The sequence below is a fragment of the Cynoglossus semilaevis genome, chromosome Z (genome assembly GCF_000523025.1).
Source record: "Cynoglossus semilaevis isolate Cse_v1.0 chromosome Z, Cse_v1.0, whole genome shotgun sequence".
NCBI lineage: Eukaryota > Metazoa > Chordata > Actinopteri > Pleuronectiformes > Cynoglossidae > Cynoglossus > Cynoglossus semilaevis.
The window spans coordinates 17,689,286-17,705,437 of NC_024328.1; the positions used below are offsets into that span (position 1 = coordinate 17,689,286).

General features: G+C 39.9%; 2 protein-coding genes across 2 annotated transcripts in view; one reads left to right on the forward strand and one right to left on the reverse strand.

Annotated features, from left to right (window-relative positions):
• The window catches only part of LOC103398201 (clustered mitochondria protein homolog), a 13,416-nt gene extending 7,057 nt beyond the window's left edge, over positions 1-6,359 (forward strand). Inside the window, exons 15-28 of the mRNA XM_025053361.1 lie at positions 1-73; positions 199-351; positions 439-501; positions 627-859; positions 952-1,036; positions 1,519-1,672; positions 1,753-1,892; positions 4,357-4,437; positions 4,541-4,666; positions 4,770-4,879; positions 4,965-5,058; positions 5,136-5,261; positions 5,364-5,434; positions 5,598-6,359. The exon at positions 1-73 is cut by the window's left edge and continues 20 nt beyond it. Coding sequence (XP_024909129.1) covers positions 1-73; positions 199-351; positions 439-501; positions 627-859; positions 952-1,036; positions 1,519-1,672; positions 1,753-1,892; positions 4,357-4,437; positions 4,541-4,666; positions 4,770-4,879; positions 4,965-5,058; positions 5,136-5,261; positions 5,364-5,434; positions 5,598-6,135 — 2,047 coding nt within the window. The 3' untranslated portion in view covers positions 6,136-6,359. The remainder of the gene's footprint in view (positions 74-198; positions 352-438; positions 502-626; positions 860-951; positions 1,037-1,518; positions 1,673-1,752; positions 1,893-4,356; positions 4,438-4,540; positions 4,667-4,769; positions 4,880-4,964; positions 5,059-5,135; positions 5,262-5,363; positions 5,435-5,597) is intronic.
• Positions 6,360-7,618: 1,259 nt separating this feature from the next.
• Positions 7,619-15,896, reverse strand: vcp (valosin containing protein). Its single transcript, XM_008336724.3, has 17 exons — positions 15,739-15,896; positions 13,750-13,861; positions 13,248-13,420; positions 12,871-13,013; positions 12,655-12,785; positions 12,440-12,571; positions 11,752-11,854; positions 11,439-11,572; positions 11,153-11,288; positions 10,680-10,792; positions 10,364-10,528; positions 10,160-10,282; positions 9,871-10,083; positions 9,486-9,794; positions 9,153-9,308; positions 8,918-9,072; positions 7,619-8,547 (listed from the first exon to the last, which is right to left on the reverse strand). Exons 1-17 carry the CDS (start codon positions 15,753-15,755, stop codon positions 8,442-8,444), a joined length of 2,421 nt encoding a protein of 806 aa, XP_008334946.1. The 5' UTR covers positions 15,756-15,896; the 3' UTR covers positions 7,619-8,441.
• Between the last annotated feature and the right edge of the window lie 256 nt (positions 15,897-16,152).

The window sequence follows — 16,152 nt, forward strand, 5'->3', positions numbered from 1 at the left end:
ATCAGTAAACCTGCAGAAAAGGTTACAGAGGGAAGCTGCAGCTTTCATCATCACACACCAGATACCTGGCTTTGTAAGCGGATTTTGCAAAGATTCTATCCTGTAGTATACAGTATATGTGTACCCATATAATGTGTACCCATATAATCCCATACAATCCCATATATATATATATTTTGTATGCATATTTATTTACAGATAGAACAATGCCTACAAAATTATGAAGCACCGATGGATGGTGTGTCTCTAAAACACGCACTACACCAGCAGGGCATCAACTTGCGTTATCTGGGCCACATGATGAAGGCAATCTGTCAGTCTGAACACAAACAGTGTCTGAGGCATATACTGGTGCGTTTTGTTTCTGCAAAAATAAATGCTATCCATACACTGTGGCAAACTTTCCTAACTGGACTTTTTATGTAATTTAATCATCAGAGGTCAGTTGTTGCTGATATCTTCATCCGTTCCACCAGAAGAGTCTTCAACACCTTTCTCCAGGTGCTATATATTATTCTGTCATGAACCAGGTGCTGATGTCGTTGTAGTGAAAAAAGCATCAGACATGGATCAACATGATGTGTGAGGATCAACAGCTTCAGTCTAACGCAGCCTTGTCTCTGCAGGGTGTGGATGTGCCAAGTCTCTGTGCAGCTGTCAGTCACTTCCTTTGCTGCCTATTGGTTCCGCACTTTGCACCAACTCCTGCAGGGGAGGAGGCGAAGAAGAAGTCAAGGCGGCGTGGCAGAGGGGCGGGGCCCAGTGAAAGCACGGCCTGGAGCACTCTTACTGGGCCTGAGTTGTGGAACCTGGTCTGCCAGGATGCTGTTGAGACATACAACATCTCTGACAGCCTCGGGTGAGGACACAACCTTTCTTTGAGCACACTTTGACTTCACTCACGTTTTGCTCATTGGTCACTCTAAGAAATTTGTGTTTCCTTAATGGCAGCTCTGGCCCAAACCAATTTGTGGAGCAGTATGGCCTTCAGAAGCTTTCCTTACTGAGGGAGTTCTGTTTAAAGACTGGAGTGCAGGTAACATCAGGCTGCTGTGTTAATGGATTTCATTAGGTCACCAGAACGACCAATACGCACAGAACAATCGTGTGTATAAGGTAATATCAATGTTTGATATTGACTTTTTGCCAATATCAAATATGCCGATATTGTCCAAACACTGATATCAACCGACACGATGTAGGCCTGGTAATATTTATTTATTTATCTGCACAAACAACTGCATTAGTATTAGATTACTTAAAGAAGCTGCAATGCTGCCATCTAGTGACTTTCACTTTAATATACAGCCGTTTATCCCCAAAACTATTTTTAGAGCACACATCATTCGGCAAAACGTTATCGGGTTCTCATTATCGGAGGATAACAATTCTTACAGTTATTACATTATATGTTAATATCGATCTGATAATAATGGTCGGACGATATTATCGTACATCCCTACAATTAACCCTTGATATAACTCAGTTAATGTGTTTTTAATTCTGTGTCTACATTAGTTAAGATTGAGGGACTACATGCTTGACAACCCAAACAAAGCTCCTATTGGTCCAGACGATGTCCTCCTCCTTCTGCCTGTCGTCAAATACATCCACATGCCAATTGTGGATGCTTCAAAAGCATTCTGTGCAGCACAGGACTTTATCCACAAAGGTGGGTCATTAACACTGACTACATCCTTCATGTTTGGTGTATGTCCTGAGATGGTAACCCTCTGTTCTTTTCTGATGAAGGTCTGCTGGATCAGGCCCACGAGCAGCTGAAAGAAGCAGCCTACTTGTTCGGTAGAGTGTGTGACGACCTGCATCCTGATGCAGGTTATTGCAACAGCCTGTTGGCCAGAGTGGCCTACCTGCAGGGTAAAACAACAGAGGTAGGTTAATCGCACCACAGGGCCACACAGCTGTGCAGTTGATATAGCTAGCCTACAAATGCATAAAGCACAATTATAGAGCACAGGTTATTGAGCGCCTATAAAGTTATACTTTATATCCTACTTCATTCAAATGACAACATACTGCATTACAGTCTTCTTTTTCTTTCAGCTTTGTCCCTTTTCTCAGGGGTTGCCACAGCAAATCATTAATTTCCATCTCTCCCTGTTCTCTGTATCTTCTACTCTGACTCCAACTATCTGCATGTCCTCCCTCACTGCATCCATATATCTCCTCTTTGGCCTTCCTCTCTTTCTCCTACCTGGTAGCTAAATCTCTAACATTCTTCTACCAATGTATCCACTGTCCCTCCTCTGCACATGTCCAAACCATCTCAATCTGGCTTCTCTAGCTTTTTCTCCAAACCTTCCTGTCTGTGTTGTCCCTCTAATGACAGCATTCCTGATCCTGTCCATTCTTGTCACTCCTAGAGAGAATCTTAGCATCTTTAACTCTGCCACCTCCAGCTCTGCCTCCTGTCTTCTGCCTATTGTTACTGTCTCTAAACCATACATCATGGCTGGTCTCACCACCTTCCTGTAAACCTTTCCCTTCACCTTAGCTGACACTCTTCTATCACAGATCACTCCTGACACTTTTCTCCAGCTGTTCCATCCTGCCTGTACTCTATTCTTCACCTCTTTTCCACAGTCTCCTCTGCTCTGAACAGTTGATCCTAAGGACCTAAACTCCTGCACCTTCACCACCTCTGCTCCTTGTAACCTCACTATTTCACTGTTCTGCCTTTCGTTTACACACATGTACTCTGTCTTGCTGCGGCTGACCTTCATTCCTCTTCTTTCTAGTGCAAACCTCCACCTCTCTAGGTTCTCTTCTAGCTTCTGCCTACTCTCACTACAGATCACAATGTCATCTGCAAACAACATAGTCCATGGAGACTCCTGTCTGACCTCATCTGTCAATCTGTCCATCACCAAAGCAAACAGGGGCTCAGGGCCGATCCTTGATGTAGTCCCACCTCCACCTTGAAGTCATCTGTCCTTCCAACAGCACACCTCACCACTGTTGTACTATTCTCATACATGTCCTGCTAACATACTTGTAACATACTTCTCTGCCACTCCTGACTTCCTCATACAATACCACAATTCCTCCCTTGGCACTTTGTCATATGCCTTTTCTAGATCTACAAATACACAATGCAGCTCCTTCTGACCTTCTCTGTACTTCTCCATCAGCATCCTCAAGGCAAATATTGCATCTGTGGTACTCTTCCTAGGCATGAAACCATACTGTTGTTCACAAATCTCCACTTCCTGCCTCAACTTAGCTTCAACTACTCTTTCCAAAATCTTTATTGTGTGACTCATCAACTTTATCCCTCTGTAGTTGTTACAACTCTGTGCATCATCCTTCTTATAAATTGGCACCAGAACACTTTTTCTCCACTCATCAGGCATCTTGCCAGTCTCTAAAATTCTGTTAAACAACCCAGTCAGGAAATCTACTTCCACTTCTCCTAAGCACTTCCATACTTCCACTGGTATGTCATCAGGACCAACTGACTTTCCACTCTTCATCCTCTTCAGGGCTTTTCTAACTTCATCCTTTCTAACCTGATCTACCTTCTTCCTAATAGTCTCTGGTTCCTCGTTTCTACTTTCCCTTTCATTTTCCTCATTCAACAACTCCTCAAAGTATTCCTTCCATCTTCTCAGCACACTTTCCTCACTTGTGATTACATTCCCATCTCTGTCCTTAATCAACCTCACCTGCTGTACATCCTTCCCAGCTTGCTTTCTCTGTCTTGCCAATCTATACAACTCCTTTTCTCCTTCCTTTGTGTCCAAACTCTCATACAACTCCTCATATGCCTTTTGTTTGGCCTTGGCCACTTCTCTCTTCACCTCCCTTGTCCTCTCTTTGTACATACTGCATTACAGTACATTACATTATTAGCCTGCAATTGTAGGAGTACATGTACCAGTACATGCCCCAAATTCTCTAGTGAGCTCCTGTTGATCACAAATGTAAAATAGAATTATTGTTAGTTGCATCTTTAGTTTGAATGTCCAAGCGGAAGAGCTCTACTTGATTGTACTTCTTTTGTACTTGCTTGATTATGTTTTGCTTAGAGATAACGTGGGCAAGTACACAAACTAGACACTTTTTAGGTACTTGGGTGATTGCTGCTGGTTCAGTTAATCCTCGTTTTGGTATAAAGTACTGAGATGCTCTGTCAGGCTGTGTTCCACTGCCGACTGCTGCTCACTGGATATCATCGATCATGGTCTTTAAATCCCAGAGACTGCATGAAATTTCCAATGAATAAAAAAAAATCCTTGATGCTGCCTAATAACTGTTCAAACTCACTTGAGTCTTTTTTTTCTTCTCATCTTGATGATTAGTTGTATTTCAGCTCTGACTTCCTTTCTCACCTAGGCTCGCAGTATCCAGCAGAAAGCAGTGATCATCAGTGAGAGGGTGCTCAGCTTTGACCATCCAAACACTATACAACAATATGTGAGCATTGCTGCTATCTGAGTATTCAGAAGTTTTTTAATGTAATTATGTACTACTTTCATTATATGCATCGTATTTAATGTACGTGTTTTGCTTTATGCAGACCCACTTGGGTGTGTACATGTTTGCTGGTGGTGAAACTGCACTGGCCCAGAAGTGTCTGCTGAGAGCTCGTTTACTGATGTTAACAGTCCACGGAGAAGACCACCCATACACAGCAACACTGGATGTAAGTTTTAGTGCTGAATTATTCCTCCCTCCATTGATCCTGGAAGTTTTCAACGAGAGCTTGCTAAAATATAATGATAATAAAACCTTTTGTTTTCTTACAGAACTGTCTTGGATTGATACTGACAGGAGATCAGCGGGGACAGTACCTAAAGAACGCTCTGAGACTCAACACCTCCTTCTTCGGCCCTTTTGATTTGCACACTGCTCTCTCGTCAGTGGAAATTTAAAGTGTCTAATGTTTATCTTTAAATGTGAATACATGTAATCCCTGATTTCCTCATGTGTTTTCTTTGCAGTCAGCACCTGTTGGCCCAGTGGCTGTGCAGTAAAGGTGACTACCGTGGTGCAATGACCCACGAGAAGGAAGCCCTGACTGCTTTTACCTACTTGGTTAGTAGTGACAGAAAAGCTCAACTAACATTTCTGTGGCTGTTATACTTAACAAGTATACATATTATCTCTTCCAGTTTGGAGACAACCATCAACAAACAACTGGAAGCAAAGACTTTCTGAATGCCATCACCAAGCAGGCCGTGCAAGTGGAACGCTCTCTGCGACAGGCAGGAGCTGACAGTGCAGAGCAGACTGTGGAGGTAAGACTTTGTGTCTCTGTTGTCTGTGATACTTTACTGACTTTACCATAAACAAAATATTGAACTGTCTTTGTTTAAATCACTGTTTTTCATTGCTTTTAGAGTCTGGCTCCAACAATTGAGACCATCCTAGAGCAGATGGTTCTGGTTACAGGAATCCGAAATATAAAAAGGTACATTTTATTTTACATTGGCAAATTGCAAATAGTTATGCATAAAAAAAAATACATAAAACAGCAAACGTTTGTGCTTGAATTTAGATATTATCATTAGATATTAGATTAGATTAGATTTCAATGGGTAAACAGTGGCTTATGTTTATTGTTATTTCTCCAGCAATGGTTTACAGGAATATAAACAAAAACACCAGGAACGCAAGGCAGCAGTGCGAAAAGAGCTGGGACTCAAATTCCCTAATGAGCAGGAAGACTCAGACTCTGCGAAGGCAGCAGATAAAAGTAGTAAACAAGTGACAGAAGATGGTGCTGGAGTAGTTACAGCTAATGGTCACATGATAGAGTCAGCAGAACAAAATCAGCTGAATGAGAAAATGCACATCAACAAAGGAGAATCTTCAGATAGTAGAGTAAAGATGATGAATGGAGGACCTGAGGTCACAGCTGCAGGAGAGGAGGCTTACTGTGGCCTGGCCAATGGAGGGGTGGACGCATTTGATAAGACAGAGTCAGAGAAGAATGATGGTAAAGTAAATGGAACGGCTAACCCCACAGCCAGTCCACCTGCACTGAAGACTCAAAGGTCCTGGGCTGATGTGGTTTCAAAATCAGGTACAGTCAACCAGCTGCCAAAGAAAGACGCAGAAGTCAATGGAGTCACAGAAGAAGTCACTGCCAATGGAACAGCTGAAGAGTGAACAGATACCAGACATAAAACATGGTGGTAGTCCAGTATTTTCGAATGTCAATGCTGTAAGATAAAAGTCTTCCAGGAAGCAGGAGATGATTTGATCCAATGAAGCACAGAATGAAAAAAGAGTATTACTTTGTGTTGAAGATTTGTGTTGTTTATTGATGCAGGGAGAGGGCAACACTGTAGCGCAAAACTTCTATTTTCCAACAATAAACTTGTTACTCTGTATATTATTTGTGCTGTCTCATCTTTGACCACCATTGCATTGAAATCATTCTTCTCCCAGAAATTATTCTAGGTCTGGGTCATTATAGGTCAATATAGACCTCTTCTTCTTTTTCGAAAGAAAAAAAAGTATAATGCACAAATGTACTACAATAGTTAGACTTTAAATGGTTGTATTTCTTCTTTTTCTTTCGACTTTGTCCCTTTTCTCAGGGGTTGCCACAGCAAATCATTGATTTCCATCTCTCCCTGTTCTCTGTATCTTCCACTCTGACTCCAACTATCTGCATGTCCTCCCTCACTGCATCCATATATCTCCTCTTTGGCCTTCCTCTCTTTCTCCTACCTGGTAGCTCCATCTCTAACATTCTTCTACCAATGTATCCACTGTCCCTCCTCTGCACATGTCCAAACCATCTCAGTCTGGCTTCTCTATCCTTTTCTCCAAACCTGCTCCTCTAATGACATTTTTGCATTATACACTAAGCACTAAAATGCATAGTGAAAATAGTCAAGCATTAGTTCCCTGGGGCCTCATGGACGAACGTTAATTATGCACAAAAACATGGCGTAGGTCCTTTTCTACTCTAACATTAAGAAAAGAACTGCTTTTAATCAGTTAAATATATTGTTTAATTTCTAGCTCAAGAAAAATTACCTTCAAATGAGTGGATTTTTTGATATTTTGTCTAAAATAGAATGATCTAAAAAACAAGTTCTAAAAAACATTACTAACAAATGTAACATTGACTGGCTTCGAAGCGGAATAGCAAAAAATGCAATTAACTATTACTTCCTTTTGGTTTAATTCTGTTTTTGTGCTGGTATTAAGAATTAATTAATATAAATGTTTTTTTTTTATCATGGGTGACACTGTGTGGTCAATGACACAATTGCAATAATTGAAGTTTCACCATAAATTCACCAATTCACCAACACATAGTTTACAAGTACAACTCTTTGCTGTTGATCATAGGCTTTCCATTTATTGTGCAGACATCACTGTGCCAGTCTAAGCCTGTCAGTTACAGTTAGTCCACTTTATCAACCTGGCTGCACTTAATAGTAACTTACATATTATGGTTCTCTTGAATCATGAATATCAATATTGCATGTATAAAACATGACTTAGTCACAGCTTTCCTCACCTGTTATGACAGGCACTCCTGCCCAAAGCACTTCAGTTTATAACTAATTTGCCATCAACTAAGAATAACATACTAGCAACAATGACAATGAGAGGACTAAATGAAATAAACATCTTCTGTTTTGTGTGATTTTATTTTGAACATAACTTTGAACAAATCCTTAATACATTAAATGCTATTGTTTATTTAAAAAAAAAAAGAGGAAGTCATTTGTAATATTTTTTTTTATTTTAATCTCTCATTCTTAGCAGAATCTCATCCATGTTGGTTGAGATAAACTAGGACTTTAATACACTGCGTTCCAAATTATTGTGCACGTTTTCTGCATAGGATTGTCTGTTCTCTCAAATTTAATTTAGAGGCAAAGTGGGTTTTTTTAACTACGGCACAGAATGAAATGTCATTACTTAGGCATTCAAAACACTTTCAAATATATCCAAGGCCTCAGTAATCACCAGCTTTAAACACACATTTGCTCTCTCAGTATCCAATCTCTGAAACATCTCCCAGAACCAAATGGCTTATTAAAAAAAAAAAAAAGAAAATCCTGTTAACACCAGGTTTGTCAACTCATTTGTCAATTACCTCAATTATAAGAGACAGTAGAAACAACACATGCAAATACTTTCATTTAAAAATGTATTGTTTATTTATTTAATTGGAGTCCTACCTCTACACTACTGGCAAATAATTTGGAACACAGTGTAATATCCCTCTCCCGCCCAACCCAAAGGGGAAAATGTTTTTTTCCCCAGAATTTTCAGCATCCCCATGCCCTCTCCTACATCAAAGCCAGGGCAAAACCAAATGTCTACATGCTGTCTTTCAGAGAACTCTTACAAAAAAGGAACACGATAGAAGCACAAAGTCCTAAAAATGTGGAATCGGATGAGAATTTGTACAGGTGTGATCCCCACCACTGTTGGACAGTGCACACTTATCCATAAAGGTCATCGTCATTGTCTTCATTGTAGACTGGGCCGCTGCCGCTTCCTCCTGAGCCATGGGTGGGACCACTGCCACCAGTGGCACTGGAGGGGAACCTGAAAGATTCAGTTATTTATTTTTAATACATTGAGACTTAATATAACTTACAACAGAACAGCATTTATACGGGCCTAACTCGGTGGTTCCCAATTTAATTTCTGTCACCCCTCCACCCCCAACAAATCTTCTCCCACCTCACGTTTTGAGGTGGTGTAACGTAAATAATGTGTTACATTATAGATAAAGCTATTCCTTTAAATCCCCTGTTGAACCAATTAATGTTATTTTCTCACCTTGGCTCTAACATGAAGCCCACAAACATGACTTGTAAGGTCATACCCTTATACACAACTTCACCCTAAATGCAACTTCTCTACTGCCATGGCTTATGAATTCTGAATCGTGAAAATCAGGAGGGAAACCTACCTGAAGCTGCCGAAGCCACGGCTCTGCTGCAGTGTCTGAGCGAACATCTCATATTTACGAATGTCATTATCGCTGACTGAGCGTCGAGCAAATCGCATTGCCTCTTCAAAGTGATCCTTCCTGATCTCTGGAACAGGGTCATCCTCCTCCACCTCCTTCAAAAAGTTCGACAAAAAAGTGATAGTCAGCAGCTGCCCACTAAAAGAAAAAGAAAAACCTTGAACTAAACACAAACCATAGCCGACGGGTTGGTCTGCCTCTCCTTTTCCCTGCGGATTTCATTCTCAATGCTCTCTCTGATGGCCAGTTTACAGGCTCGCTGGCAGATCTCTGTAAGATCAGCGCCTGAGAAGCCATTGGTCATCTTGGCCAGGAAGTCCAAGTCAACATCCTGTGGCAAAAGGTTTTAGTTTTGATGTATTAACCCAACTTTTGTCATATTTGTAATTCAATTTTACCTGACTGTACAAAAAATAATAATTCCTGGTATTAAACAATGTACTATCCTAACCAAAGCTATACAGTACATGGACTTTAAGTAGATGCTCCTATGAGTAGCAGGTGTCACCTTGCTGATGGGACTCTTGCGCAAGTTAGCCTTCAGAATACTGATCCTGCTCTTCTCGTCAGGCAGAGGGATGTAGATGAGCTGATCCAGACGTCCAGGCCTCAGGATGGCAGGGTCAATGATGTCTGGTCTGTTTGTGGCACCAATGATGAAGACATTCTTCTTGCTGGACATACCGTCCATCTCAGTCAGGATCTGGTTGATGACGCGGTCAGCTGCTCCTCCACCATCTCCCACGTTGCCACCACGGGCCTTGGCTATGGAGTCCAGCTCATCAAAGAACAGGACACAGGGAGCTGCTTGACGAGCCTGCAATTAACAAAGTGTGGTTTTAGAAAGTGGTCGATGTCTTACACCTCACAAAGTGTCACAAAAATGTTCTCACCTTGTCAAAGATCTCTCTGACATTGGCCTCAGACTCTCCAAACCACATGGTGAGCAGCTCAGGTCCCTTGATGGAGATAAAGTTTGCCTGGCACTCATTGGCAATGGCCTTGGCCAATAGAGTTTTACCACAACCAGGGGGACCGTAGAAAAGTACACCCTTGGATGGTGTCATACCAAACTTAAGGAACTTGTCTGGGTGCTCCACTGGGTACTAAATGAAAATAATTGAAAATTATTGACAGTCTAGACTGAACATCATGAGGTGTTACTTGTGGAATTTCTCTTACCTGCACCAACTCCTGCAGTTCCCTCTTGACATCTTCCAGTCCACCAATGTCGTCCCAGGTGATGTTGGGAACCTCAACCACTGTCTCCCTCAGTGCTGATGGGTTGCTTTGACTCAGGGCCCACTGCACAACAAAATTGTGTGATTACAGATTAAGATCCAGATTGCTCCCATCTAAAACTTAATTTCCATTCTGATATCTTACCTTGAAGTCATCCATGGTGACAGCAAGGGAGTTCATGACCTCGGCATCAATGGTCTCATCTTCAAGGTCAATGAGGTCCATTTTCTTCCTGATGGCCTGCAGTGCAGCCTCAGAGCAGAGAGCAGCCAGATCGGCACCTACATGTCCATGAGTTTCATTGGCTACCTAAAAGATAAAGACGTTTTATACAATATTCATATTAGTTCATTGTAGCCAATGTTGCTTCTCAAAGCTAACAGTCATCTGGTATGCATATAATAAGACTGACGGTAATTAAAACCTTGAAATACTACAGTGATGCATCATGTGTACAAACCTGTTCCAAATCAACATCGTCAGCAAGCTTCATGTTTTTAGTGTGAATCTGCAGAATCTCCAATCTGCCAGTGGCATCAGGGATGCCGATGTCCACCTCTCTGTCAAAACGACCTGGATAAAGGCCAGAAGTTGTCAATACTCAGCAGCACAGCATGATCAATATAGAGCATATGTAGTACACATCACAAAAAGCAATAATGTTCTACATTCTGTTTGACATTATGATCAAAAACAGACTTCAATAAGTAATCAGACATTTTAGGATTAAACCCAATTTAGTAATGTTATCATCAGTGAGCATTTTAATATATTTTTTCTTGCTAATGCTAAGTAAATGTTAGACTTATTATGGGTTTGGACAACTTTTAGGTTAACATTTTAGAAATACCGCACTTGAATTTGAAGCACAACCCCCTCCTGGCCTTTGTGAAATGTCTAGATGAGAATGGATGTTTAGAACAGTAAACCTACCAAATCTCCTGAGAGCTGGGTCAATGCTGTTGGGTCTGTTGGTGGCAGCCATTACAATGACATGCGTCCTTTGTTTCAGGCCATCCATAAGAGTCAGCAGCTGAGACACAATACGCCTCTCCACTTCTCCATGAGTCTATAAATAAAACATTACATTCACATTTGAGACTTTAACCACACATTTGGCATGTATGAACAACATTTAAAAGCTAAACAAATACGCTCTTACTGTTAGAAGGATAATTTATTATTCTTCTATTTTTAAAATAGGACTGTAGCATCTCACCTTCTCTCGCTTTGGAGCAATGGCATCAAGCTCATCGATGAAGATAATGGCAGGAGCATTCTTTTCTGCTTCCTCAAAGGCCTTTCTCAGGTTACTCTCACTCTCTCCTGCCAGCTTACTCATGATTTCAGGGCCTAAAATAAATAGAAATCAAAGCATTTGAATTTTAAACAAAATTATTTGATATTATTTATAAACTATAACTTTTGAGAACTAATTAAAACCCATGGATTCCCCTAAAGCAAAAGACATAGCAGTAGCAATTGCTTAAAATATCTAAAACAAAAAAGGAAATGAAAAAAAATGTTCAAACCATTAATTAGGAAGAAGAAAGCTCCAGTTTCATTGGCCACAGCTCTTGCAATCAGGGTCTTTCCTGTTCCAGGGGGTCCATACAGCAAAATTCCACGAGGGGGCTGTGAGGAGAAGAAAATGTAATGTTTCCTCAAAGAATTCCCTTACTTTACTCATGCTGCACTAAAGATATTGCAAAACTTGATGTAATTTACCACTTAATATACCCTCAGACTTGATGTATCCAATATTAGGGACAGTAGACCTGACAGTCAATTGAAAAACAGCTCACAAAATAGCCAAAAGTAATTACTCACTAACTCATGCCCTATTGCACTTGGTGTTGCACTGGGTGTTGGGTATTGAAATAAAAGTTTCTGAAGCATTCATCATTTCAAACCACCAAGCTGCAGCTGCACCAGTTTCACCCTCTGCTCTACTGTTTGTGTGCAGGCAGCCAAGCAAACAGATTTTGAATATTTTTAAATCCCAACCGTGTTCATTAAGGCAAACTTATCTGTAGGACGTTACAGTTACCTGTATAGATAACTTGTCAGCCCTATTCTGCCCCCACTTGCCAGAAAGTACGACATTCATACGACTTTCATAATAACGTGTATTTTATTAAAAATTATGTTGTTACACATACTCTGATATAGAAGAAAAAAAATGGACTGGAGGACATGTAAAAAGAGTACGTGTAATACCTTGACTCCTATGGCCTTGAACAGTGCTGGGTGTCTAAGAGGCAGCTCCACCATCTCTTTGATCTGAGCCAACTGCTTCCTCACACCTCCAATGTCATCATAGCCAACCTCATTCAGTGACTCCTCTTCATCCTGAACATCCAAAAATCAAAGGATTAAATTATATTGTTCTTTATTGATTGATGAGAAACACTACATGGCAACCCACCACCCACCTCTCTCCTGATTGGATCTCCCTCACAATGGATGACTGTATCGGGAGCAACAATGCAGTATGGAGAGGGATCAGTCTCTACAACTTTGAACTCCACAGCACGCATGCCACCTCTGACCAGGAAGATATCACCTTCACAATGTAAGACATTGTTAGTTTGAAAAGAGATGGCACAACAGATAATTCAGGCAAATTTAATTTTTAATTTTGTACTCACCTTTGCGTATTGGTCTGTAAGCCTCCAAAAAGTAGGGCTTGAGGTAAACTTCAAACAGATTACCAGTAATTCCTTCAACTGTGTCATCTATAGGGAGGACATGAATCCTCTTTCCATATTTCACATCAGGGCATGGCTGAATGCTGAAGAAAATGTCAAGACTTAATAATTTCTTTGACATTTAATGATATTTTATATTAAAAAATATTGCTGATAAACGATATTGTCAACATTACCTTGAGACTAAATTAACCACTAATGTAATAAAAATGTATAATAACGCACAAACACCCTCTTTAAATGCAATAATCCTTTTCTAAGGAGTATTTTTACCCATTATCAAATTTCAAATGGTAACTGAATGTGTATTTACTCACCTAATGACATCACCAAGACGGACCCTCAGATTGTTGCGGACAACTCTGTTCATCCGGACCTTTTCATCTGAGCAGGTATCATCTGACAGTACGATGCACACAGTTTCCCGCCTTTTCTTTCCCTTCATCAGAACTGTGTCGCCACGGAAGAGCTGCAGCTCATCCATCTTGGTCTAAAGACAATGATGTCTCCCTTATATTTTGGTTTATCGTTTTTACATTTTACATTTATGTCAACAGACAAGGATTAAAAAAAAAAAAAAAAAAAAAAATCCATAGGAGTCTTAGCAGTTCAAAAACAGTGTAAACAATGTTTCTCTAAAATAATTCTCTATTTTATGCTCTAAGTTGGGGCAGAAAGGAGTAATATGTAGGATTATAATGTCTGTCAGTGTTAAGTGTGTTTTTTTGTGTGTGGCCATATTGAGTCTGCAAATATGAATACCCACAACTCTACATAGGTCTGCAACCTTTTAGATACACTAAGCATCAAAATATTCACCTGTGACAGAGAGACCACACTGTTGTCTTCATTGATGGATTCATCAACAACCAGTCTGTTGGGTCTGTTCTTCTGTTTCAAAATTGCAGTGGCTAGATCATCACTTTTGGATCTGGAATAAGCAGAATATTGATAAAACTGACTAATAACCAAATAAATAAGCAAGTGTGCAAGACAACAAAACTTTTTCTCAAATGATAACCCTGACCAAAGCCACCCATGATGGATTGTGTTTTAGGTGTATCTAGGCAACGTCTACAAGGAAAGTGAACACCCCCTTGGCTAACTCTCTAAAAGGACACCTTTCAACTCAAGTGGTTAATATAAATAATTAACCAACTTAACGTTACACAAGACATTAACTAAACTTTACAAGGCAAATTATTATTATTAATTCATATTATATAGAACTGTGAATGTGATCATCCCATCTGTGCACACTTTTGTTAATATATTTTTTGTACCAATTCATTATTAATAATAACCTAAGTCATAAAATTCAGCAGATTAAGAAACACTCAAATTTAACTGCCTGAACACCTGAAACTTATCCGTACCCAATCAATCTGAAAACATGTTTTTTGATATATAATCATTAGCCTTCAGATACATAAGACTCCCCTCCCCTTGTGCAACTTCCATTTCAGTCTGGTCTTTGTATTATTTATGCAGAAACAGGAGTACAGAAGAACTCCTTCTGTACCCATCACTTCCAATGTTAATACTTTCATCATTTTATTCAAAACGTATTATGTCTCTATGATCATGTCAAAGCATCATTTCCCCCATTGTTGGACGAATAAATGACTTCTTAATCGTAATCAAAATGTATTATTTTGACACGTATTTTCTAAATTAAAATTCTTACACTAATAAGTCAAAGGCCAGTTACAGTTTGTTTAAGTTAAATATTAATCTGTATTGTGTACAAAAAAAGTTATGCTTCACCTTGTTTGATTTTTTCCCCATAAAAAAAACAAACAAAAAAAAAAACCCCAGCAAATTCCCGAATCTTTGTATCCGTCAGTGCTAACTGGTATTTCAAACAACTTACTCAGTACAAGGAGTGTTACATAGGAAAAATTAATTTCCTCATATAGCGTATATTTATAACTACAACGACCTTTATAAAAACCCATTTGATCGCTATTGAGGTTTCCCTTTCGCATAGTTAGCATGCTAACAGCTAACCGTCTGAGCCCAGATGACACAGCAAAAGAATTAAGGGGAAAAAAAACGTTCTTAGCTGTATAGAGCTTCTCCTGTGAATACCGATGTTAACATTTTTAGGGGAACAATGATAACGATCCACATGTATAATTTCTTAGGACATTTCTCTTACTTTTAGCCAACATTGACATAAAGCAAGAATAAATTCACGATCGTTTTAAATGAATCACGAGCGCTGTTAGCCTGCTAGCTTCGTTACATCGCAATCTTCATTCAGCACCACGTACGATTAGCAGTATTTTAACCAACGTTTTTCCACGTAAATGCAACTAAAATATTGAATGTATTGTTTCTATTTTGTTCTGTACGTTCAATATACCAACAGCATTTCACGCTAAATGTTTGCCGGTGGTTAAGGCCAATTTCCCGTTGTGACGGTGGATGGATTTGGCCTTGACACTTATGCTAAGCTAACATTAGCATTCAAACACGACAGCAATGACTGCGCTTTGTCAAGTCGCTGTCACGCAGCTAGTTAACACAGTGCTGGTTACTATATGTCGATACATTTCAACATCGGGGGTATATCACACAAATTTGATCAATTTTACAGCATTACTGTGGTTCTCAAAAAAATACAACGCCTAGTGGAAAATAAAGTGACCCCATTAACTCTGACACTAGCAAACAGTGTTTTAGTAGTGGTGCTATCTCTGACAAACTAAAACAAAACGCTGACGTTAAGCCATTGGAGGACATTTGTTCCCAGTCATTGTTCAGAAAATTTACTTTGTTGAAACAATATAAACGTCAACTTACTCCCCTCCCGATGCCATGGTTGTCCACCTGGGTATTCTATCAATAAATAAATGCTAAATACTGTTGGTGCTTTAACCGCTTCTCGTTCTTCAACGTTCTCGAAGACTTCACACGAAAGACCAGCAGTTTCCGTGCTTTTCTTAAACAGTTATAGCGTCAACGGGACGGATTCTGCGCTCTGATTGGCTAGAGGCTCTATGACAAATTAGCTAGCCAATGGCAGATGCCCAAGTCTGTCGTCACCCAGAGTAGAATGCCTTCTGATTGGTAAGTCGTGGTATTAAACGGCTGTTAATGTCTATAAAGGTCCATGACTGCCCTTTTCTGGGTTCTTCAGGTTTTAAACCTATTTCCTTCCTCCTTGACCCCTTTTATCTCCACTTTGTTATCCCTTATTTAATGTACGTACAATAT